The sequence below is a fragment of the Pararge aegeria genome, chromosome 11 (genome assembly GCF_905163445.1).
Source record: "Pararge aegeria chromosome 11, ilParAegt1.1, whole genome shotgun sequence".
Classification (NCBI taxonomy): domain Eukaryota; kingdom Metazoa; phylum Arthropoda; class Insecta; order Lepidoptera; family Nymphalidae; genus Pararge; species Pararge aegeria.
In genome coordinates this window covers 3,580,879-3,608,080 of record NC_053190.1, presented here as the reverse complement: position 1 = coordinate 3,608,080, position 27,202 = coordinate 3,580,879, and the positions used below count along the sequence as shown (strand labels likewise).

Genomic DNA, 27,202 nt, shown 5'->3' with positions numbered 1-27,202 from the left:
AAAATAATGCTTCTCTTTTCGTCCATTCCCGCCTCCACTGTTTTCTCCGTTCGTTCCATTTTTAAATGTTTTTCTAGGTATCTTACACCCACTCTTTTCAATACGACGTGGGTACCGATATGACTTCTTTTTTTAACGCGCTATATATGGATTCATGTATTTTTGAATTTCCAGTCGAATTTCCAGTTATCTAAATCACAGGTTATGCATAACTCCGACCTAAGGTCCGGTTTAAATAATACGAATATGCGTGTGAATTATTATTTTAATGCTAACACAGCTTATGGTTTTAACTTTGTATTATTTTATGACAACTTCGTACATTTATTATTTGTGTCGTACCAAATGTGTCGATCTCAGGAAATGTTTTAGAACGATTTAGTTTTTTTTGCGACTTACAAAAAAGAGGAGGTTCCCATTCCGTTTTTTTTTGTTAGCTCAGAACTCTGTAATTTACAAACAGATTTTAAAAACTATTTTTTGTTTGAGACGGTGTACCCTTACGGTCTCATTTACACCAGGTCAAGATCTGCTGAAGGAATCCTGGAGGTGCCTAGTAAAATGTAGAAGGTGACTGACTGACACTGACTTAAAAATATTGTACAAAAAATGTTTTTCTTTCTTTTTAGACAACTCTCTACGGTTATTACTCCAAAAGTATTCATCTCACGAGAAAGTTGTAGGGTGTAGACCACTGCTGGACTAAAGGCCTCCCTACTTGATATACACCACGCTGGGCAGGCGGGTTGGTGCCAATAGATGGTAGTAGTAGCCCAGAAGACGTTGCTGCCCGCTCTCCGCTATATTTCCTTAGTCGCCCTGTACGACACCCGCGGGAAGAAGAGGGGTGGCAACTATATGCTGATCTGCCGTCACCACACACAGCACAGCCCTTGCATGCTAAGTTTATATAGTCACTGGCGTGCACAGGGTTTTTGACCAGGATAAAAGGATGATGGCATGGAATGGAAAAATTCTTCTCCTGTATAAGACTTACAAAAATTTTAGGGTAGGCAGTGCTTTTGTGCTTTTATGATGTGCACGCCACTCTGCCAAACGGACGGATCGTTTATTCATCTAGAGAAGCCACATCAAATATCCATCACAAATCTGTGTCCAAAGCAATACATCCACACTATCGGCTCTTCAGTGCGCATCGTCCACAATAGGCCCATAGAAACTTTAGAACAATAGTATCAGTTGTGTCTACACTGGAGTTTCCCAATTTTTTCCGTTTTTCCCGATGGTTCGTATTCCGCATAAAGTCTTAACTGAGCGCAGTGCGTTCTTGGTTTTACATTCTCCACTGAATTTCTCTTTTGTGTCGTTGATCTGAAAGCAATCAGATAATTCTTTTCATTTTAAATTGTTCAACCATAAACTGTTTAATTTTATTTGTAGTGTTTGATCTGTCACGTGTAAAATCACTTAAAGTAAGTATTTACATTCCTATAAGACTCAGTTTTGGGCGTGTCAGATCGGCCATGATTAGGTACAGGTCCTTTTTTGTTCATGTCTAGTCCTCTGTAATTTTTATATATTTATAATTATCGGACCAATCAGGCGGCCCACCAGATGGTAAGTTGAAAACCATTGCGCATAAACAGCAACAAAGTGCCTAGGTTCTAAAAAAAAAAAAACACCCGGCTAAGTTTGTTGTGGGCTTCTTTTTAGACCAGGACGCATTTGGAACCCTCGTAGCTTTAGTTTTAAGTTTACGAATGTGGTTATCGCCATCATCTCACTACCGTGTAATTCTTATGTACGCATCAAAAGTGCCAATATATATGGGCCTATTTTTACTTTGACTTTGACTTTGACTTCTCTGCTTCCTTGCCTCTGATTACACCAGCAACCACTTCCTTCAGACCGGAACACAGCTAGGCTGCTTGGCGGTACAAATATATATACATATAAATATATATATATGTTATATATATATATATATATAATATTATAATATATGTAGTTTTACTTTTTGTGACAGAGCTCGTTTGGTGACGTACTATATATGCTGCGCTTATTTCTGCCGTTAAGCAGCATTGTTGCAATGCGGTGTTACGGTCTGGAGGGCGTGGTTACCGGTGTAATTACAGGAACATCTACGCCACAAATTGATGTACACAGGATGGAATTTACAGATCGTGCGTTTATAAGCGACGGTTTTTTACTTACCATGAGGTGGGCCAACTGGTTAGTCCGTCAATCATTAATATGAAAAAAGTTCTTCTTTTTCTTCTTAATATGAGTAACTAGGTATACCACAAAGGAAGTTAATCAGTCCTGGAAGAAAACAAAACTGCAAAACTGATAAACTCCATCTTTTTTCGCTGAAGTCGGTTAAAATGCAATAGAAATGAAAAATCTTTTATTTTATTTTATTTTATTTATTAAGGCCCAAACAGTATACTTAATACTTAAAATTAGTACAAAGAAAATAACACATACACCAATTAAGTAGCCGCTAATAAATCTAACGAAATACATTAAAATTGACAGCAAACTTATAACATAATTATGAAACTTTAGAATATGTATAAAACACATATTATTGACAGATAATGTAAATAAGGGAATACCCTTATTAACAATATCCATCCAATCCAAGTGGATATGTGAAAACATAAGTAGTACTTTTACGTAGAACAATAATAGAAGTTAGAATTTAGAATAAAGATGTTTTTTTAACTGAGCAAGAGTAAGATTAAATAAATCTAAATCCGAGAAATTATTATTATAGCTTTGAGTAGCTCTATAAATATAACTATTAAGAGCGTATTTTGATCTGACTAAGGGCAAATAAAATGGAGGGGATTTTCGCGAAACTCTAGTGAAACTCTAGTAAGTGGAAGTGAATCTTTGGGATTCTGAGCCCATTACGTATTCGATAAAAAAACTTGGGTGATCTTCTAATCATTTTAAATAACATTGTGAGATGGTGATAGCAATATGAACACCCGGCTATGTTTGTTGGTGCCTTCTTAGACCAGGATGCGTTTAAGACTTGTGTAGAGTTTTAAGTTCACAAATATAGTTATTGCCATCATCCATGGACACATTTTACGTGTAATCTAAGCATCAGAATAAATATATTTTCGACTTTTGACTTTGCCTATTTTATTTATTATTATTTATTTATTTTTGTAATTTATGTGTATTATTTAAGTATTATTTTGTGTACACCCTAACCCTTCTTCTTAACTTCGTGTACTAAATTTGATTTGGTAGGTTGCCTGGTAGAGATCGCTTTAAAGCGGTAAGGCCGCCTATTGTACCTTTTCTTCTTTTTCTTTATTTTAATTGTTAATTGTGTTTTTTTTAATGCTTATGTTTTTTTACCCAAATTTGGTGTACAATTAAGTGTATTTGATTGATTGATTGATTGACTTTGGAAATACAATAGTGTGTGTAGTAAATTCAGTAATACTTATTCTACATCTACGTTACACTTATTACACCGATACCTACGTAGTACATACAAAATAATGCTGCCGACCTACCCAATCAATTTAAAGTGCATCGACGTACCCCGTAGTCATTGTTAATATCAGCGAACTGGTAGATTAAAAATAACAAATCCCGAAGCATTTTAAACCTTATTTCTTAATCGATTATTAATAATTTAGCATGTGCAAAAACCGGACTGTAAAGTAGATTAGGAGAGCAATCGCCCGATGTATGCATGTTTTGGTTTTAATATACTTTTTACTACTAATGGACATTAGGACTTTGGGCTTATTATTTTGCTTACTTCTATTTTGTCTCTGATTTGTTTATGGAGTCACCATTACCGTTAATAGAACCACCGATATATATCCACGACTGGATACTGGACTTTACAAGGAATTTCCACGGTCTTGTCCCTAAAATAACGTCAACCGATGGCTTAATGTGTTCTCCAAACAGGGGGTTGGAGACCGCTAATTTCTTAACTCCGGATTGATACGGAGAATTAAACAAAAACAACTCTTTGCCCCTACTTAGAAATGAACCCTCACGAGCCGTACTAGAACATTAAAACTACTAGACTTCAAAATTAGATTTGAGCCAATTTAGTTAATATAAATCCCATACCACAAATCCTAAACCTTCCACTGTGATGTACATCGCTGGGCTGTTAAGGTAGTTTAGACAGACATCTGGTTTTGCTTCCACATTAAGCTGAAGTCTTCAGACTTAGATAGCGATGTAACTCATGTTTATTCGATTTCAGCCGCGGATCAATCGCGTGCCGCCTCCGATGCGCAGACGCGTAAAACAAACAGCAAATACTGATAATAGGGTAGCCAGTTCTACATCTTTCGGCGGCGGTTTTGTGGACACAATATCTGTGGCGCTTTGGTGAATGTTATAGTCTTATAGGTGGGAGGTACCAGTCTCAATCACCAATAAGGGCATTTTGAGAATTCGTCATTTTATATTTTTTTATTAAATCAACTGAATATATTTTTTAAATGCATATCACGTTGATGACTTCTACGCAATCATGAGAAAAAGATCTGCATAAAGGAGCTCCAAAAGTATTATTTTGCAATAAATGGGAAAACAACCCAGTGCTCCCTTTATGGAGCACTGGGTTGGTACACACTCGTACACCCAAGTGCTCAAGAGGGTACTTACCTTAAATTAGGATATTTATAGGCCAGTTTTAATTCATAAAATAGTAAATAAATAATTTTTACTAGCTATGGATTATTTTTTTCCGAAATAAACGTTTTAAATATTATAATATAAAAATTACGGAACTGACAGGATTTAAAACTGCGACTCTCTGGCAATCTCAACCTGAGTGCTTTATAATTTATGAATTTGCTAGGATCTGGTCCGGTGGCAGACTTTGGCCGTGGCTAGTTACTGTGTCCCGTTACATATGTATTAGCAGGGTTGTCACAAGTGAACCTTAATAAACCTCTGAAGCCTTATTAAACCTCACAGAAATTTTCACTGTTCAGGATTACGACTCGTTCCACTGGATTAAAAAAACGCATGTTGATTTAATTTCAGTTCTGGATCACTCGCACGCCGCGCCGCCTCCGTTGCGCCGGCGCATAAACAGTAAACAACCTAGCTGATAACAGGGTTGTCACAAGTGAATATTAAAATGGGACAAAGTTATCAACATCATCCTAATTTCTATGCAACTGTTAATCAAAGCGCTGCTTCAACGCGGCTGGTGTGCTTTATTAAAAACTCCCAACTTTTAAAATGCTGGGTATTCCAAAATAACGGCTCAAATATCATATACTGACAAATATCATCAAACCTATCAAATTCTTCACAGCAAATGAAAAATTTGTATTTGACCTTTGAAATAATGAAAAGCGTATCTCATCAACGTAAGATTGCAGTAATGTTACCTTAGTTATTTATTAAAACGTAACTATATATATAGATCGGAGATGGCTAGCCACAGCGACGAATAGAGACCAGTGGAATGCCTTGGAGGAGGCTTTTACCCGAAGGGGGTCCATACAAGAACAACAATTTACAATTATAATACATGAAACTTTTTTATCTTTAATCATAATAATTGTTATAGATTCTCATTATTATTATTATTATATATATAGATTCCGAGTTCCAATACCAGCACGCACAACTTTTCTAAGTTATGTGCAGGAAAACGAGCGGAAACCTGCATGCCTGAGAGTTCTCCATAATGTTATCAGAGCCGTGTGGAGTCCACCAATCCGCAGCATGGTCTACGGCCTAGACCATTCTCTTTGTGGGAGGAGACCTGTGCTTTTAATAAGTTGATATGACGATGAACAGAACCCCTGACAATCACTAATAGGTACTATGTAGTTTTTATTTTTCTATCATTTATTAATTTTAATATTTTTTTAAATTCTTAACAATGCTTAAAAAAATAAAAAACACTATTAAAAATTTATAAGAAAAAACATCCACCCTCCGCTTGTGGGGCTTTTAAATTCCGAAGCAGCCGGCGGTCAGGGCTCCATAGGAACCTCCTCACAATACGCGCCGTTTGAAGGCCTGCCTTCTGTATTCGACCCTTGATCCAACAACCAAACGAAAGCTTTTGAGATGTTGGTCGAAGTTTTTCCCGAGAAGACCATTGACTGAAACGGCGATCGGAACAATAACGGTCGACTCAACATTCCACATAGCGGTAATCTCGTGAGCAAGATTCAAGTATTTCGATACTTTTTCCTTTTCAGCTTTCACCAGATTATCGTCATATGGAATAGTAATGTCAACAATTATTGCACGGCTCACTGATCTTTGAACTTTGTAGTTATTATTAAGATTAAAATTTCCACACAATGTTTTCAGAAACCCTGCCAGTTTAAACCAGCTTGTTTACACGTATCCTAACTCTATCAAGGTGTAAGAATAACATAACAGTCGTTGAACCGCACACCTTTGTAGTTAACCGGTATGTAAACAAACAAAAGGAAAATTAAAAGCGTTCCTGTTTATTTATTTCAGGAGAAAATAAAATTTGAGAAACTGTAACAAATCAAGTTTACAGTACCAAACCCGTCCAACGTTCTGTCCATCCGTTCAGCGCTAAATAACTTAACTAGCTGTGTCACGCGGTTACCTACACTACCCGTTTAATTTGAAGAAAATGGATGAGCATTATGTAGGCTGTTATGAAAATTAAGCTTAATTTGCTATACTCCGCGAACAGCTGGAGAATCTGTGTGGTGTAATTTATAATTTCTTCAATCCTTATACTCCACACCAAACAGAACTTCGGCAATATACCCTCTATGCACGTTTTGCCCCGAAACCGGAGCATCCTCAGGAGATGTTGAGTTCACAATGAATAATTGTTAAGCCCAGCCTGCTAATTATATGAAATTTGTTACAAATTTAATTACAAAAAAGTAATAAAAAAAAAACACTTATATAACTACACCGTTGTTAATGGCTTTGGTTCAGTGGTGAGCGCGTTCAACTTATTTAGCATATCTCGAGGTCCTGTGTTGGATTCCCAGGTCGTGCCAATGAACAGTAGTAAGTTTTTTCTATCAAGAAAATATGATTGAAAAATATGATGACTACCATGGTTTGGAAATTGGCGGTGATTCACCCCCGTGCCTCGCAGAGCACGTTAAGCTGTCGGTCCTGCCCCTGATCTCCACCCGGTCGAGTCGGAGCTTTCGTCCCATTGAAGTATAAGAGTGAGGAAATAGAGAGTGCATCTGGGTTTGACCACACTTGTGAACTATAATATCTATTTATTTATTTTTATTTATTTACATCCATGTATATTTATGGCATGACATATTTATGGCATCCATGCCTTTACATAGTCATGACGCCCTGTCAGGGCGAAGCAATAAGAAACAGTTTGACCCTTATAATTATTACAAATACACGATTTCAGGATTCTAATCGGTGTAAGTGAATCTCCAGCGTAGTTATTAAATCTCTCTGGACCATCGTTGGCGAAATCGGTCAGGGAAACTGTTTGATAAACATTAGTAAAAACAAAATCGGACACCGTTCCGTAGATTTTGTATAAATAGTATAGCCCGCATAAATAGTACATTGTAGATCGGAGTTGAACACGCTCTTACAGAATAGCCCACCCAATCAAATGATTGCACCAAGATCAATACAACGGTATTTGCAATAATATATTTAAGAGTTGCGTATGCAGGACCCCTTTTAATTTGTAACATTAAAGCAGTTTGTGCTCGTACTCGCAAATACGAGCCCCCTATTTATTTAGGGCCGTCAATAAGCGAAGCTCTATTATGTTTGCTTAAAAATCAACATCTGCTGAGAGCCCGCGTACATTTCGGTTATCCAAATATGTGTAAGCAAAAGGTGACTCAAGCCACAGATTAAACCACGTGACGGATTGGACTGAATTCTGACGTACGTACGACGTTTTTATAACGGTGGTAATCATCACCTAAGGATGCGAAGTATGAGTCAGAAATTTGCGTGAAAATCAAACTAAACGTTAGCGCAGCCGTGGGCTATCAAAAATCTTGTCCATCACGTTATCACTACAAAGCGATCTCTTCCAAAAACCAATGTCGTAAAAGTCAAAGCCACAGAAAGGAGGTATGAGATGTAAGGAAATAAGGTACTGGGCATTTGATGTCATCTATTTTTTCGTGTCCTAATACAATTATTTTAATCACATTTCGATACCACTAAGCGATTAGGAGATGTCTCTTAAAAAGTTTAAAGTTTGTATTAAACGTAAGCTTATAGAAAAGTCCTATTTTTAAATGACAATGTGAGATGGTGAAAACATAAAAACACCCAGCTAAGTTTTTTGTGGGCTTCTTCTCAGACCAGGTTGCTTTAGTTTTAAGTTTACGAATGTGGTACGCCATCATCTCACTACCGTGTAATTCTCATGTACGCATCAAAAGTGGGCCTACTTGGCCCACTATTTCACCACCTATGGGCCTACATGAATAATTATATTTTTGACGTTGACTTTGACTTTGATTCCAAAAAACTTTAATACTTAACGTTAAAGAGTTAAACTAAACTAAAGTTAAACTAAGCAATAATGGTAATTTTTTCCTTTAATTCTTATTAATATTATTTACTGACGTTTTGTTTTATGGACTGTCGCTAAAAAAAAATTGGTTCAGCATCAAACATTTGTAAAGAAATGTAATATACACATACGCGTACAATATACATACGCGTCTGAAAAACTACCGACATTATAACAATCGCTTTTACACGCTTTATATTAGCTTCACTTGTACGTTTGTATGTTTGTAACCGACTTCTTTGGACGCTATTTTGACCCACTTTAAAAGGTCCTATTTCGTTCAAACTTTGTAGACATATCGAGAACCGATGACAATACACTAATTTGAGAAGATTATTCCAATTTTCAATATAAAAAATAAGATTTTTATTAATTTGTATAATTTTCAGCTATAGTCACTAAGGCAGGTATGATGTTCATTTTAATTTCCAACCATTATCTTTTATTAGTTTATATTTAATTATATGTTTATACTATTATAATTACTTTCGTTTTTTATACCAAGCGTGTTTTTAGTTCGTTTGAACTATTTAATTTATTTACTTGTAACTGCGCCTCGCTTAGATGTGCGCCGGCTCTTACATTGTATTGACAATAAATATTGTAAGTGCAAATGTATGGAAATTAAATGTGTGAGTTGGTGTTATCTATGTATGTGTGTGTGTTTATTGAGTCCAAAGGGAAAAAGTAGTCTTTTGTGCTTATTAATACCTACTATGGGGAGTCCGCGCCATTTTTGATATTGTATTGATACCTAATGGATTCTTTTTGAGTATTTATTTTGTGAATTTTTCAGCCATCATATGGTTGAGTAAGATTTTATAAGAAGAGATTTTTGTGACAGAGCTATCACCACGCTGACGCTAAGCATCATTGTGGCAATGCAGTGTTTCAGCCTGAAGCGCGTGGTTGCCGGTGTGATTACGGGTACATGCTATAACGATGAAGTAATTTGAATTAGTTGGCTGACTCTTTTGTATCTCGTATAGTTTATATTCATTTATTTTGGTACTTACTACTATTAAAAATTAAAATTTACAGGCTTACTTAGTTCCTATCGTTCTACATTGTAGCAGTATGTTTTTCCCATAGCTGGTTTTATTCTTCTAATTAACACCCTAGGTAATCGTTGCAGATAGGCAACGAGGACAAACCTCTGCGTTTTTTTCGGTGCTTTTATACTAACCATTTTAAAGTAATTGTTTTATTGGATATATAAAAAAAAAATTCAAAAAATTGTTGATAACAACTACTTCATTGTTATAGCAACTGATCAAGGTCGAAACAATTATTCACCATCATAATCATATCAACCCATTACTGGCCCCCTACAGTGGTTGCTTAAGGCCGTCCACCACGCTGGCTCAGTGCGGATTGGTGGACTGGACACCGACCTTTGACAACATTATGTAGGCATGCAGTTTCCCACACGATGTTCTCCTTCACCGTTAAACCAAGTGTTATTGCTTAAAAACGCACATAACTCCGAAAAGTTGGGAATGCGTGCTGAGTTTCGAATACGGCCTCTCGAAAGTGAAGTCAAGGTCCTACCCAAAAGGCTATCACCGCTTCATTATTTATTATTGAGAAGCAATTATTTAATTAGCTCATCGTTGTTGGTCACTTCAATATTTGTTTGAGGTAAGGAAATAACAAAATGCAACAATGTTGAGTTTCCTGTTGGCTCTTGTCACCAAATATAAACGTCACTAGATACATAATATGTAAGTGCATTCGTATTTATAAATCGAGTGAGTTTGTAGTATTAATATAATAAAAAAAATTGGTTGCCTGTAAAGTCGGTATACGGGCGAAAGTTTTACGTGACAACGACTTTGAGTGGTAAAATAATTTTAATGTGAATATTCATTCGTATAGTAGGAAGAAGGATGAAATAATAGTAACAATTTAAAACATTTATTTATACAAAGAATTATATTTAAAACATTAATTTATACAAAGAATCTCGCACTGAATTTCATATTAACAAAATTTTATTTTTACCTTTACACATACATACGTATTTATATACAAATATACATACAATAACTTGCAATACATTTGCGTACAATGAAACAGCGTTTACTACAAAGGGACGCGTGCCTTTCACTTTTTATGTCTGTCTCTCTCGCTCTTAGGCGGGCGCGTGCCTCTCACTCGCTCTCATTGTGAGCGCATAACGTGAGCGGAGCGTAACGCAGTTTCTTGAAGTGTCACCCGGCAAACCAATTTATAAGACGTTGTCACGTCAAAATTCAAAATCATATTATTAAAATCTTATTATTAGGCCATATATCATCACGCTAAGATCAATAGGAGCATAACGCCAATGAAAAATGTTACAAAATCAGAGTTTTATTTCCTTTTGAGAGATTCCGCTGCGTGCGCTGCGTAAACGGTTAAAGTTTCTATAGAAACATGTATGACAACGTTGTTCCCCGAGTTCTTAAAAAAAGTCTGGGGCAGCATATGTCTATCTTTAAAGGTTGACTTACACGCGGACGAAGTCACGAAGGATCGCTAATACTAGATAAAAAAAAGCTATTAACTGATTAGGTTGACAATAACTTCTAAATAATCATAGGATTCAATTCGCAGCAGAAAAATATTGAGATTATAAACCCTGCCTCTTATAAATAAAACATTACAGAAAACCAATCGCAAAGAGGTCCATCCACTTACGTTTTATATGATTGTACGAAGTGAGGTCGGGCCCGTGAGCTTAAATAAGTAATTCTGGTTAACAATTTAGAGTATATTCGCCGATGAAGGAAAACGTATACTCTGTAGCTGTTTTATTCTGTTGAACCAACGCTCTCCCGCGACTTCGTTCACGTTCAAATTCCAATAAGCTTCCCGTACTAACTTACTTCTGCTATCCTTCACAATCTGCCGTGTCCAATCGTCTGCCTGCCTGCTTACTAGAACTGGGCTATTGCATGCAAAAAGATTTTTTGAATCGGACTGATATCCCCTTGGTCGGTCCCCCGGTTTGACAAATAAATTTTCATCCTCTATTTTAACCCTTCTGGACGTGAATTTTTTATAAATCTCTAAACTTAAATTAAGTAGGTACCAGTTTACTTTCGCACAAATTTTCATGTCCTATTGAGGGTAAAAAAATAATAATTTAAATATCTTTACTATATATCTATATATGTATATCTATCTATATCTATGTAGTGTAACAAATAGGCTCCGAAAGTACTGGACCGATTTAAACCATTTCTTCACTATAATTTTTTTCCAAACAAATGGAGATCCTTAAGATAATTGCAATAATGTAACCCAAACTAGCAAAATTTTGCCTTTGAAATTCATTATTTGGCGAGAAAACTATTGAAAATACATACAAATCATTATATGAAGTACTCATTATTACCTACAAAAAAGTCCGCGAAGGAATATATCTAACTATCACAGTTAAGTCGCATTTGCAGAATTAGTATTCGCCGGTAGAAACAAAAGTGGTTCACATTAGTATCAAAGTATTGATTCTTATTCAAATAAATGGTTTTATCACTGGGGTTTATCATCTATTTATAAAGCAGTAAAATACTTTTTAATTAATTCGAATCGGACATTTACTTAATATAAGAATTATAGCGAGTTTTAATTACTACACCTTAAACATCACACACTACTACTACTACACCACAAAACAGTTCCTTTTAGATATTTTAATGTATTTATAAAGTGAACTGATTTTTTTTTTTATAACTACACCCGATTTTTTTATTACATGAATACGCAAAGGTGTATAAAAGCGGTAGCCCAGAGGCTAGGATTTCGGCTTCACTTTCGTGGGGCCGAGTTCGAATCCCAGCACCTCTAACTTTTCTATGTTATTTGCTTTGAAGTAATTAAAATGTCACTTGTTTCAACGGTGAAGGAAATATCCTGAGGAAACCTGCATGTCTGAGAGTTCTCCATAACTCAAAGGTGTGTGAAGTCCACCAATCCGCATTGGGCCAGCGTGGTGGACTACATCTTAACCTTTCTTACCGTAGAGGAGACCCGTACCCTGTAGTGGGCCGGTAATGGCTTGATATGATGATTATGAAAAGATAAAGCAGTAAAGATATTAGTTTGATAAAATAGCTAAGCGTGGGCTTTTATAAAATTAAGTCATAATGATAATCCGTGGGTTGCCTTCATTGAATTTTTCCTCATTTAATTCGAGTGCGCGTTAACCTTTCAGCTCAACTTGAGTGCGTGCGCGTGCATAATGTTTAGTATTTTGCACTTTTTACTTGATTGGACATTATGAATAACGCCCGTAGGGAGTTGCTAAGTAATCATTTTAGCTTCTTGAGGTGACTTTTGCCCGTTTTCACTAATGACAAACAAGTGATGCCTAACTGAGTAATGCCACAGGCGAACCTACTAAGTTTACAGAACCGACGCAGTATTGCCTGTTTTATCGGTTTCTTACCAGATATACCTCCGACCCCGTTCTACCACAGAACAGCGTGACACCGTGAAGGGTAGCATACTACCCTAAAATTTGTGTATACCTTATAAAGGAGATGGATTTTTCCATCTTCCACCTTTATGCATACCAAGTGTCACCTCTTGTATAAAACGTCTCCATGTATTATGAACCTTTGATCGAAACTATACTAGCTGTGCCCTGTGGCTTCGCCCGCGTACATTACGGGACGCAGCGGATAGGTACTACTAGGTACTAGTCTGGATTATAGCAAAAAGTCTCTGTTGTTATCTTTTATCGGTGAAACTTATCCCTCATTTTTTCATCCCATTTTTTATTCCACTTAAATGTAGCCCTGGATTGCATTCTCATCTGGTGATAAGTCATAATGCAGTCTACGATGGTAGCGGCCCCCCTATCGGTTACTACTTTCGTCTTTATCGTATGAACTCGTATGTATGTATAGTTGTAGAGAAAATTCAGAAACCATATGTTCTCAAATTGTCCCTGCCGGTGATCGAACCCGAGTCCTATACTTATAAAACCACAGCGCTAACTATTCCGCATGGAGGTGAACTCTTCAAACTCGATATATTGCTTATTATGAATTTCTCAAAGGCAAAGCCGAGCGAAGAAACTAGTATCCTACTAAAAGCAAAGTAAATTGCAAACTTCGAATAGCATTCCACTAAAGTATTTTCGTGAAATTTTCAACAAGCAACTCTGAATTCAAAATTGAAGATTAAAAATGCAAAGTATGCAAAACAAGAGGGAAACTGTACGAGATTCGGCGTACAGCTTCATTGGACGAGAACGGAAAAGCTGATCTTATCGTTCGGAATATCGAATTGTGATAGACTGAGATCTGTTGTTTGATTTCATTTCTTCACAAAATTTAAAATAGGTAAGCATACCTATTTTAAATTTTGTGTTGCAATTTTTCTTATTCGTCCCAACTTTTTAAAATTATGTAGTAGTGGCTTTTTGGGGCAAAGCTCGTCGAGGGATATACATCGTCAAGTTGATATCTGCCGCAAAGCAGCATTGTGTAATTCCACACACGAAACTGCTACTACCTTTTTTTTATTCTTCTCTGAACCGTTTTCTATAGGTCTTCGTTTGTTATACGTCGAGCACCGTCTTTCTCATTGATCTTTCTGCTCAAGCCATCTAGGCTCATTCCAGAAGCCTCATTCTAAGCAACAAGTACACATTAACTGACTGTGTATAAAATGTAAACTTAAACTTACTGAAATGCCAAGAAAATAAATAAATATATACAATAATAACTAGGGTTTATCGCTAGAAAGCGATCTCCATTTTAGCAAAACTACAATATAGAATTAAGTATATAAAACCAGGCAGCTTCTAAAAAGTTGTGTAGGATGCCAATATTTTATGTCCCCTTGCTCTTTCCAAAGAGATTCGATGCAAATTTCACCAAGATAATTAATCAAGGAAGCTATGCATAGGTAACAAAGGCACATTTTAAAACCAATAGAAACAAAAAAATTGTATTTCAATGTACCGAATATCATCTAGATCGGTGCTATGGTTAACATTAATATGAATATCTTTCACAACAAACTTAATTGAGTAATGGTTTATTATTTATTTTTCTTTTTGATTATTATGAAGCAATCGCGCTCCTCGACGCTGCGACGAAGATGCCAAAAATGCCTTCATGAATAATTAATCGACCAAGTATCGTACCAATCAAAATCTATCAAGTGTTATTGGAAAACGATCGAGCAAAACCGTTCGTTATAGTTCAATTGGCGAGCTGATTGTCCCCAATCGCCTAGGCACAGCCATTTTACCTACAAAATTGCAATATTGCAGTTAAATAGGATTACAGAAATGGTATATATCATTTCCAGCAAGTTTCTAGGCAATAAACATCTAATTCCTTTTCAATCTCCTGTCTCTTTAGTGTCGGAAACGATGAAAGAGATGGGCGCTTCAGAAATAAAACTTATCGATTTTTTTCTGGCTGTGTTTCAGTTTTAATATGAAATTTGAATTTATAAGATATAAGTAAGAAAGCTCGCTATTAATTTTTTTTTGTATTAAAATGTGAACTATTTTTAAATGATATTAAAATTAGTAAATTTATTTATTCTTTAAAATATTTGTTTTATATACGCCATAAAATAAACTATGTAAAAGTAAATATAAATGTTAGTTTGTTATTGTTATTAAGTGTTTTCTAATTTGAATTAAATATAAGTCATTGTTTTTATTATGCTCTACCTAATAGCCTAGATTGTATTATTTATACATTATTTAATATTGCATACATTTTAATCAATTTTAGGAACAGTTTAGAGACCCTCAGGCATGTTGGTTTCCTCACGATCTTTGTGATATTTTGATTGCTGGAATACATAGCCGGCCCCTAGAAAGTGAAGTTCTTACCACTAGACTATTACCGCTAACTCAGCCAGCTAGAGCTTGCTCCACTCTTGGTGAACTCCACCTATAACTGGAAAAATCTAATGAAAAATTAAAGGCATGAGCTGCCAAAATTATCACCCTAAATTTGAAAAAATTATGTAAAATAATTAATAACTCAAGGAGACGGACGTTGCTGCTAAAATCATCCCTTTTGTAGCCGTGTAAAAAAGGTTAAGAATTTTCACAATTAAAGTTTACTACTTATTTTTTGTTACCTCCTTTTATATTCATAGCACAAAACATTGTTTCCAGATTCTTGAAGTTGATGAAATAATTGCAAATTGTTTCAAAGGACTTGGGGAAGTTGTAGAGGGAAATAAACTCGCCAAAGTCCTTGCAAAGGGAGGTTCGCAATGAATCTGAATATTCGTTACTCCTTCACTTTGTGCAGTTCAAATATTTAACAATTTTAATTGCACCAGAAGATGGTTATAGATTCAAGACATTTTATTATCTGCATATACAGTTACTAGTTATAACGGGTGTTCTTCGCCGCGTTTATTACGGTTTTTTAAAAATCCTGTGGGAACCGTATATTTTTCTGGTATATAAAGTAGTAGTAGCGTATGTTACTCTCCGTTCTTTCTTTCGTTAAGTCGATTGGTTGTTTATTTAGGGCGTTAAGGCAGGACTAACAAACAAACACACTGATTTCCGAAATATCTAGACTAGCTGAAAAAGCTGAATTAGATATTTATCACAATTCCGCTCTGAGTTTTAAGGGCAAAATTTAAAAAAAACTGTTTGTTACGTAATCCTCTTTTATTTTTACTATAGTTTTTAGTATCTTTTGGATTTTTAAATTTTTATCTTAAGTTTTATGTTCTTTATATTGAAGAACGTTTATATTTCATGATGCATGCAGAGTTAAACTGTAAGTGGCGTATACAATGTGTAATTCATAATATTACCATTATGTTTATAATAAATTTAACGCACGTTGGCTTTCTATTAAATAAATAATTAAATGAGTTTGTCCTAACCATATGTGTGCAGGAATAAGTGGCTTGAAAATCGCATTATGGTTGGAAGCTTCGCTTACCAACCTACCGACAAATGGGTTGATGACGATGAAGAAATAAATGAATTAATTTTATTCAGTCAAGGATTTTTAGAGCACAAAAATATTTAACTAGATATATATTATATATACCTAACTAGCGGACCCTCGCGACTACATCCGCGTTTGAGTCAATCGAGAAGCTAGAATAGATCTGATGCTAACGTCATAATCATCGTCGCTAAATTCAAATTCAAAAATTTAAAACTTTTGAAACGTCAAGTCTGCCTGTGTGTAGTGACTCTACCACCGGTTCGGAAGGCAGATTCTACCGAGAAGAAGCCGGCAAGAAACTCAGCAGTTGCTCTTTTCCAACATTAACAATTTACATTTCAAAATTCATTTTTCTATCTTGTGAGAAATGAAAACGGAGCCGGATGCTTCCAAGCAACCTAAGCTAGCTTCATACATACATATATCCTTCCTCACACACTTTCGAATTTATAATATTAGTAGGATTGTACGCATGCATTCGATCGTTGTCCCATATGCCTTGCGACTTGCTGTTATTTGTGAAGAGTTATGTATGTCCTTTATCTCCAACAATTTTTATCAGATCCTTATTTAATAAGATATTACTTGCTTTATAGAATACACTTTCAAATAAAATAAAGAATTATTAAAATCGGTTCAAATTTAACGGAGTACATACCATTTAAAAATTACATACCATTTCCCGGAGGAAACTTTTTGTTTATAGGGATAAAAAGTATCCTATATGTTGACCCAGAATATCAGCTACCATTAAATTTAATTTAAACCCGTTCTGTAGTTTTCACGTGATGCGCGGACCGACAGACAGACAGACGGACAAAAATTAAATAAAAATCTGTTTTCGACTCAGTATCGATTAAAAAGCATAACCACGGTCAAAATATATTAAATGGACAAAAATCTTCCAGTTATAGTTTTTAATTATAAGTATAGATATAGATTACCTAAAGTGACATTATACGTAATATTGGTTTAATTTACCTTAATATTTGGACGTCGATGTGAACCACAAAATATGCGTGAAACACAAAATGATATCATCTATATATAAGTGTATATATAATTGTACCTACAATATTTTTTCCAAATAAAGAATTTGAATTCGAAGGAATGAATGAATTAATTATTTAATGAAGTGAAGAGTTAATGTATAAATAAATATATACAATCTTATTGTACACCAAAGAAAAAAGTAGTTACAGAGATATAAACACACTACAGTAAGAGGGTACAATTTGTTGGCATTATCTGATACTTAAAAGTATAACATTAATTAATTGTTAATTAATTTTATACTTTTAAGTAATTAATTGTTTTACTTAAGTTGACAAAAAAAAAATTGCTTATGATATGGTTGTCAGTGTTTTTAATTAATTTCCTAACAAATCGTTATTTGATCGATATCATACACGTTCTAGAATGTATGCATCGCGGTCTAACTGTATTTTCCTATTTGTATTATACTGTACGAATTCACTATTTTAATGTGAATGTGTGCATTTATGTGTGTGTGAGACTTTTTACTGTTTAAAACCGTTTTGTCGACATTCATCGTAGCATGTACCTGGAGATGGGTGGGCTATGTTACTTAACCCCATGGGAAATCAGTGCTAACAGGGAAGTTGTACAAATGAAAGCCTGAACTTAGAGCTCGAAGGTTCTTTACGAAAAAACTTCGCAGTACCAAAGCGATCGTCGGGGCTAAAACGGCATACTTATGAAAGATATATGGCAGGTAGACAGACTAACACGACGATATGCTTTTCTTTTCCTCATGTTTTTCTAATCCTAAGAGTGCATTGCGGAGATCGCTACCACGCGATAAGGAAATCTTTTTGTTTCTTGGGGATGTCTGTAAAAAGGTCAAACTTTGTATTAAGCGAAAGCTAATAGAAAAGTCCTATTATAGTATAAAGGATAACGTAAACGATAAAAAAGCTTAGGTTTGATCTAACCAGGTTTCTTCTTAAATATTTTCAAATGACAATTTGAAATGAGTTATAACAAAATGAACACCCGGCTAAGTTTGTAGTAGGTTTGGAACCCTCGTAGCTTTAGTTTAAAGCTTACGAATGTGGTTATCGTCATCAATACAATAAAATTATTAAAAGAGCAACCTGGTTAGAGCAAAAATTCACACCCAAGCTTTTTTAACGATTACGTAGTCCTTTATACTATAATAAGAATTTTCTATAAGCTTACGTTTAATACAAACTTTTAACTTTGTAATATACAACTCCAATGTCAATGTGTAGTTCATTATAGAATTGTATGCAATTTCCTTTAAACGAATAGATTAAGGGATGCTATAGAACTTGCCTCATAGAATTTCGAAATAAAATCCAGACATAGGTTACCCATGTAAAACAAATTGTATGCCAGAAGTCCGCAAAGGCTGGATTTTGTCACTCAGCAAACGTTTCGTTTGTTTTTCCGACACCATCTCTTGTTTAACGAACGAGCGAAGAGGCTCGAGGACCTATACAAAGTGCTGACGTCACATGTACCTCTCTTTGATGGAAACATCCCAGCGAATGATAGCGAACGGTTGTCATTCGAAAAAGAACCTTGTCCGTCTATAAATATAGATGAATATGTAGAATGGTAGCAATGTTGACGCCACTTCATTTATTAGACGAAAGATAAGGATGATTGTTAGGAATCACTGCGTGGATGAATTTTAATTATTTGTTGTTTATTTTGGAGGCAGGGGGTTTTTTACGGAAAAGGGAGACGGCTCATTCGTTTGGAAACAAAGACTGTGTTTTTATGTGTTATTCACTATTTTTCTACTAAACAGCATATCGTTCCGATTTTTTGATAACAGTTCACTAAATATAAGTGTTACAGTATTTTATAAAGTGGGTAAATAATTTAACATTTGATAACTATTTGATAACATTAATATTGGCCAGATATATAATTTTTTTCAATTATATTTTACTAACCGTTGCCTGCGACTTCGTCTGCGTTTGATTTTGTTTTTTGATGTGGCATTTAAGTATTCAGTATTGCTAAGCCCTAAATGAGGAGTTTGCTGCTGTCCGCTGAGGAGTTCTGTCCTCTATCTCCAACTACATTCATCAGATCTACACAATATTTTGGCAAAATTAAATGTACGGGAGCTATGGTGATTCGCTCGACCGTAACAATAGGAAGATCTTCCTTCGAGCGGGTGATCGTGGAATTTTTGGAAGTTGTATATATAGGCATTCTTCGTGAACACTTCGCTAGCGCGATGCAGGATTTTTGTAGCGCCATCTAGTTCTGTAATGTGGAGACCGCTACATTAAACATTTATTATAACCTCCATAGTACAAAAATAATTATTTAAATCGGTTATAATTCGTCGGAGTTATGGTGTAAAATCGTCTAACACTTTCATCCCCTCTCCTAAAAGAACCGAGCTTAAAGTCGGTATAAAAAATATCCTATATCACTTCTAACACTTCCAAGAATATGTGTACAAAGTTTCATGAGGATCGATTAAGTAGTTTTTCCGTGAAAGCGTAACAAAAAAACTTACATTGACATTTATAATATTAATACGGAAGTGGGGATTAACTACCAATGTTCATGACGTGGAATTGTTGGGTATTTTGATATCGATCGACACATATCAGTCCTACATGGACTCCAACGATCCAAAGATACCGTCTCTAAGAAAGCCATAGAATGTTAACATCGTGAAATCAGCGAACGAAAAAAGCTTTTTTCGTTCGCTGCGTGAAATCGACGAAGTGAAGTGAATAAATAGCGAGTACCTAATAAAAACTATAACTGGTTTTTTGGCCATCGTTTGGTGATATATTTTTTTTAATGTTTATACACGAGCGCTTGACTGCAATCACACCTGATGGTGATGATGCAGCCTAAGGTGGAGCGCGCTTGCCTAGAAGATGCCTATTCACACTTGATTTAAAGTTACTCATATTGTAGGCAGTGCATGGTAATTTGGACCAGGGTAAGCATAAAGCAGTTATATGAAAAGGTTAGGGTAGGCAGTGCTTTTTACATGTATGAAGTGCACGCCACTGAGTGTAGGTACTGGGGAAAGTGGAAGCTGGAAGGGCATTCAAGATCCTTGATAATGGGCAAACGCTCCCCTTAGGAATAGTCTTTAGTCCAGCAGTGGATTGTGATTGGCTATTGATGATGATTATGATTGATATGTGTATTAGGGTGAAAAGGGGGTGAAAAATGAGTACTGTATTATTAGGATTCTTGATTTTTAAGCCGTGTGTGCAAGTACTCTTTATGTTTTCACAAATAACTCTGAACTCTAATTGTTTAGGCCTTTAGTTATCTGAGTGCGGTGAATGCGCAAGTGAACCCCGTGCTCTCACTCAAAGGTCTATCGAGGAACACACAGAGTTTTTAGTGGGTGCAAGTCCCACATAACTACTCCGTTTCCCCCAACGGAGTGCTATGCGTCAGGCATTTTCTCTGTATAAAAAAAGGCCTTTAGTTATCTGGTTAAGCAATAAAGTTCACGGAACACTATCGTTAACGATAAAAATCACCTTTCAAATAAATAAAAAAAAAAATCGACTCACACACACAAACACACACACATACTTACACACACACACGCATACAATTTATTTTATTCCCGTCATTTTTGCGCCGGGGGATGGTAAATGTTACTTTAATTAAAGGTATGTCTCGCCCAATCCCGAGCGTCTGGCTGTTAACAGTAGCTGGAGACGACTTACACAATATTCTAAAATTATAAACATTAAAATGAGAGCTCTAAATATAATATTCTTAAGAAGTGTAATATTCTTACAAGCTTTGAACTAAGGGCCATTCAAGGCGAAGTCTTTGACGTGTCCAAAATAGTGCTTGTAAGAGCACGCTCAAAACTGAAGTACTGAATAGTGTTCTTGTTTCAGTTGGCGACAATCATGAACGAGAGCGGCATGAGGGGGGGGAGGCGGATCCCCACCCCTATGCCACCGCCCAAGGAGGTGCATCCTAACAGGTACGTGACAATAAACAAATACTGTACACTAGTGATGAGAAGGTGTACAATTTACTCTTAATATAATATTTATATTAAGGGTACATTATGCGGTTATTTGGTCTCCTCCCACAATGAGAAGGGGTTAAGGCTGTAGTCCAACACGCTTGCACAGTGCGGATTGGTGGACTTCACAAGCCCTTGAGAAAATTATTTACAATTCACAGGCATGCAGGTTTCCTCACGATGTTTTCCTTCACTGTTTAAAGCAAGTGTTAAATTGCTTAAATTACGAAACGCACATAACTCCGAAATGACAGTGGTGCGTGCCAGAGCTCGTACTCGGTGTCCATGAACGGAAATCAGAAGCATTACCCAGTTGGCTATCACTGCTAGTAAAATAATAATGATATAATCACTGTTAATATTTCGGCATATCTGCCGAATTTAACCCTTGTAATTTTTCCAGAACAAAAGTAGGTATCTTATGTCCTTCTCCAGTATGTTATATATATCTGTCAAATTCCATCAAAATCGGGTCGTTAGTGGAGCCAAACATAAGAAACACGCAGACATTTACGCATTTATAAAACTATTTTATGTGACATTCAAAATCATGACTCAGTCAGTCATATTACGAATTCAATAAATAAACCATGTTTTACAAGATGCAACCTCATTGTGGAATCGCGTTTTCCTCAACACTATACCTTCAGTACACAATAGTTTCAGACTTGGGGAGGTATGGGACAGACCAGGTTCAACCTGTTTGGAAGTACGTTACAATTGCCAATATTGTATGTTTGTCTTTAGTGAAGCAATTCCAGGGGTGTCCTAGTCCGTAAAGTTGTAATGTGTTGTTTCTAAGCGCTTTAGTTGAATATTTGCGTATTGTCTGGCAGCTTAAGTTTATTGTTTGCTAGTTTGCGGTTTTATATTGTTGGGGGTATTTCGGGAATCTCATTCGAACTTCTGGACTATAGTTACCTTATTATTATAGATTTGATACAGAAGTGCGAAGTATTCAAGCTTTACAACTTTACACGTCTACTATTATATCTACATCTGTGAGCAATATTTTTATAACAATATTGATGTACTAGCTGCTGCCCACGACTACGTCCACGATTGTTTTTGTTTTATTCAATTCAGGTGTAGTTCTACAGATATTTGAATATAAGTTGAATTTTTTTGAAAAAAAAAACGGGTGTAGTTTCTAAAAATAACTTACATAATTAATTGTATCTCTCAAAATGAACTATTTTGTTTACGTGTAGTACTTAATTTTTTTAAACTTATAGCGACTTCAAAATTAAATTTTAATGAATTATAAAGACTTTTACTGCTATCATCATGGTTTAAACCGAATAATACTAATCCAACCGACGTTTGCTACTACCGGCGATCTAACAAAATTTAAGCTGCTATCGCGATTCAACTACGATAGTTAGATATAAAATAAAATAAATGAATGAATAGGTAATTTACATAAAATACTTATAATATACATATAAAAACCCAGACACAGAAAACCATTCATGTTCATCACAAAAACATTTTCCAGTTGATACACTCTGTCGCGGACTTTTTTGTAGGTAATAATGATTACTTTAATCATGTACTGCATCATTTTTATGTATCGCCAGTATTTTTCTCTGCGCACAACAAGTAATGAATCTTATAGGTAAATATTTGCTACTTTGGGTTAAATAATGGTATTTTACTTAAGGATCTCTAATATTATTGTAAATAAATAGCCTATGTTACTTCGAGATAGTTTAGTACATGAGACTTACCATATTCGTAAACTTTAAACTAAAGCTACGAGGGTTCCAAATGCGTCCTGGTCTATGAAGAAGCCCACAACAAACTTCGCCAAGTGTTTTTGTTTGTTATCACCATCTCACAATGTCATTTAAAATTATGAAAAGAGCAACCTGGTTAGAGAAATTGTCTTAATCAGTTTCAATATAATGGTAATGATAAATATCATAGTTTAATTTAATTTAATTTCATGTTATGTCTAGCAATAGGACCGCCTTTGCACACAACTGTATATATTTTTCCAATTGTGTGTATCTTGTAGGCACTGTTTTTATGTGTGTGCAATAAACTTTTCTATACAAATAAAATAATAGAAGTAAAAGTTTGCACGATAGCTCTATAATCCTCAAGATATTTTCACGTAATGGTTTGGATTACGGTAAAAATTAAAAATCAATCAAAGAAGTACGAGATGTATGACAACTGACAGTAGCAATAGGTATTTCATTAAAATAATCCATGACTCGATCCTAGTATTCAATACAATAATCATCAATTTTAATTACACTTAACGTCACGATAGACGGTAAGTAAATGATACTCTTGTAACCCGATACAACCGAATGAGTACTCAGCCCTAATTCTACATTAGTACTTACACGCACTGTTAATAAACGCAAGGTGATTTTATGAATGAATGAATGAATACACTTTTATTGTACACCAAAGAAAAAAAGTAGTTACAGAGATATAAATACATATCAAGAGAGTAAAATTTGGTGGCCTTATCGCTGCATAGCGATTTCTTCCAGGCTACCAATGGCGTAAAAGGAAAAAACATGATTGATGAGTAATTTTATCCACAGTGCTAAGTCGGGTAGACTATATTAGATTGTTATATATTAAGTATTCGGCGATTTAAAAAGCCTATCCGTAAGTCAATCGTACGTAAACTTTAAAAACACACTAATTAAATAAATATATATAAATATACTACGACAATACACACATCGCTATCTAGCCCCAAAGTAAGCGTAGCTTGTGTTATGGGTACTAATATGACTGTTGAATATTTTTTTTATGAATAATATGCATAAATACTTATAATATACAAATAAACACTCAGACACTGAAAAACATTCATATTCATCACACAAACATCTTCCAGTTGTGGGAATCGAACCCACGGCCTTGGACACAGAAAGCAGGGTCGCTGCCGACTGCGCCAGTCAGCCGTCAATTAAAGTGCATAATCTACAAAAAAATTATTGCTAAGCTGTGATAGCCCAGTGGGTAGGACTACGACTTAACATTCAGGGGGCGAAGTTCGAATCCCAGCACGCACCTCTAAGTTATGTGCGTTTTAAGCAATTAAAAATATCACTGGCTTCAACGGAGGAAACCTGCATGCCTGAGAGTTCTACAAAATGTTCTCAAAATTGTGTGGAGTCCGCCAATCCGCACTTGGCCAGCGTGGTGGACTACGGCCTTAAACCCTTCTCATTGTAGGAGAAGATCCGTGCTCTGAAGTGGTCCGGTAGTGGGTTGATGTGATAATGACATAAAAATTTAACTATACCTACATAGTTACATATTTAACAGAACCTATGTATGTTTTATCTATTTAGTTTGACAAGTGATAGGTACAACCCAGTGTGGTCCTAAACAAGGAAATGGAACTGTTATATGTCGTTGTTTGTTGTGTCAGTTCACATCAAAACTGTCAGATTACAAATAGTATTGGGATCACATCGGGTGCACTTCATTTTCGCCACACAAGTAATTGCATCATAGAGGCGATTTTGTAACAAAAGCGTATTCTTGGATAGAAGCAGGCGTTACTTTGCGGAATTGGATCTTCTTCTTCTTCTCTCTCTGGGCTTGTCTCCGTACTTGGTTAGCCGGAACCTCCCGTTGTACGTAGTGCCACTGGTACGGCTCCCCGCTGGGTCACTCCAGCCAGCCGAGCTCACTCCAGACGCTTAGCAAGCCGCCCAGGTCGCCAAGTGTGCGGAATTGGATATGAAATATTATGAAAATTAAGCTCTACAAAATGTTCTCAAAGCTGTGTGGGGTCCACCAATCCGCACTGGGTCAGTGTGATGAACTACGGCCTTAACCCTTTCTTATTGTAGGAGGATACCCGAGCCTTGTAGTGGGTATGGGTTAATATGATGATTAATGTAATGTTTCGTTTTTAAAATATACTGTAGAAAAAGTTATTTAAGAAATGCATGGCAGTAGAATAAGCAATAACCAATCGATTACGCTGGATAAGCAATGTTAACTAGAGCCAGTAAATGGATATATACCAATTTAGAGGTTTGAAGAACAACTTCGTGTTCGTTGGTTTCAACTTTTATCACATACATTAAGAGAGAAGATATTAAAATACGTACTATATAAAAAGAGTAAAAAAATAGGTTTCGTTCTAGATATATTTTTAAGTTGTGTAGGTATTCTTGTACATAAATCGGGTGTAGTTTTTAAGACAACTATTTCAATAGAGTGTAGCTCTGAAAATAACGGTTTTGTTTAGATGTAGCCCTATAATTTGTTAAACTCGCGATAACTTCTAAATCAAATGTCCGATTAGAATGAATTAAAAAGTATTTTACTGCTTTATAAATACCCTTGTTGTTAAAACTATTCATTTTAATATGAATGAATACTGCGTTACAAATGTCAAACCACGTTTACTGTCGCCGGTCGTTGCGGTAATCTAACCGTAGCAATTAACAGTAGTGCGCGCTAAGCTCAATTGCACACCGCACGTGTGTCGTTGTGTACACGTCGATAGTCACGTTCTTGGTAACATCGATTACTTTTACAAATTTACATCTCCTGATATTTGGTTTGGTTTAATTTGAATATATATTAAACAATTACCTACTTTATCTTTCACTTATCCATAACAATTTGGATCTATTAAACAGTTACTCTATCTTTCACTATTCTCGGATAGAAGTTTGTAAATTATCCTAATTTGATTCGTTCTGAAATCTGAATCAAATCATTCATAGTTATATTTGCAACATCGATTAGGTTTACAAATTTAAATCTCCTGTTATTTGGTTCTGAATAATTAGAATATTTTGAACAGTTACTCTATCTTTCACTTTTCTCGGATAGAAATTTGTAATTTAGCCAAATTTAATTCGTGCTGAAATCTGAATTAAAAAATTGATAGTTATATTTGCAACTACGATTAGTTTTACAAATTTACATCTCCTGATATTTGGTTTGGAATAATTTGAATATATTAAACAGTTACCTACTCCATCTTTCACTTATCCAGAAAAATTTGGATCTATTAAACAGTTACTCTATCTTTCACTATTCTCGGATAGAAGTTTGTAAATTATCCTAATTTGATTCGTTCTGAAATCTGAATCAAAACATTGATAGTTATATTTGCAACATCGATTAGGTTTACAAATTTAAATCTCCTGTTATTTGGTTCTGAATAATTAGAAGATTTTGAACAGTTACTCTATCTTTCACTTTTCTCGGATAGAAATATGTAATTTAGCCTAATTTGATTCGTGTAAAAATTGATAGATATTTTTGCAACATCGATTAGGTTTACAAATTTACCTTCTCCTAATATTTGGTTTGAGCAATTTGAACATATTATCAAATAGTGGCTCTATCTATCATTTATCGAGAATATATGTAGACATTGAAATTTGATTAATTCTTAATTTAAAAACTTATAGTTACATCATTGAATGTAGACCAGTGGGTAGGACTTCACGTTCGGAGTTCAAATCCCGGCACGCACCTCTAACTTTTGTAAGTTATGTGCGTTTTTAGCAATTGAAATATCGCTTGCTTCAACGGTAAAGGCAAATCGCAAAGAAATCTGCATACCTGAGAGTTCTCCATAATGTTTTCAAAGGTGTGTCAAGTCACCAATCTGCACTGGGCCAGCGTGGTGGACTATGGCCTTAACCCCTTCTCAATGTGGGAGGAGACCCGTGCTCTGTAATGGGCCGGTAATGGGTTGGTGTGATGACGATGATGAAAGCT

At 35.4% G+C, this 27,202-nt stretch overlaps 1 protein-coding gene across 1 annotated transcript in view; it reads left to right on the top strand.

Annotated features, from left to right (window-relative positions):
* LOC120627376 overlaps positions 1-27,202 on the top strand; it is a 434,081-nt gene that overhangs the window by 23,373 nt on the left and 383,506 nt on the right. Inside the window, exon 2 of the mRNA XM_039895369.1 lies at positions 21,339-21,427. Within this exon, the coding sequence (XP_039751303.1) occupies positions 21,351-21,427 (77 nt within the window). The 5' untranslated portion in view covers positions 21,339-21,350. The remainder of the gene's footprint in view (positions 1-21,338; positions 21,428-27,202) is intronic.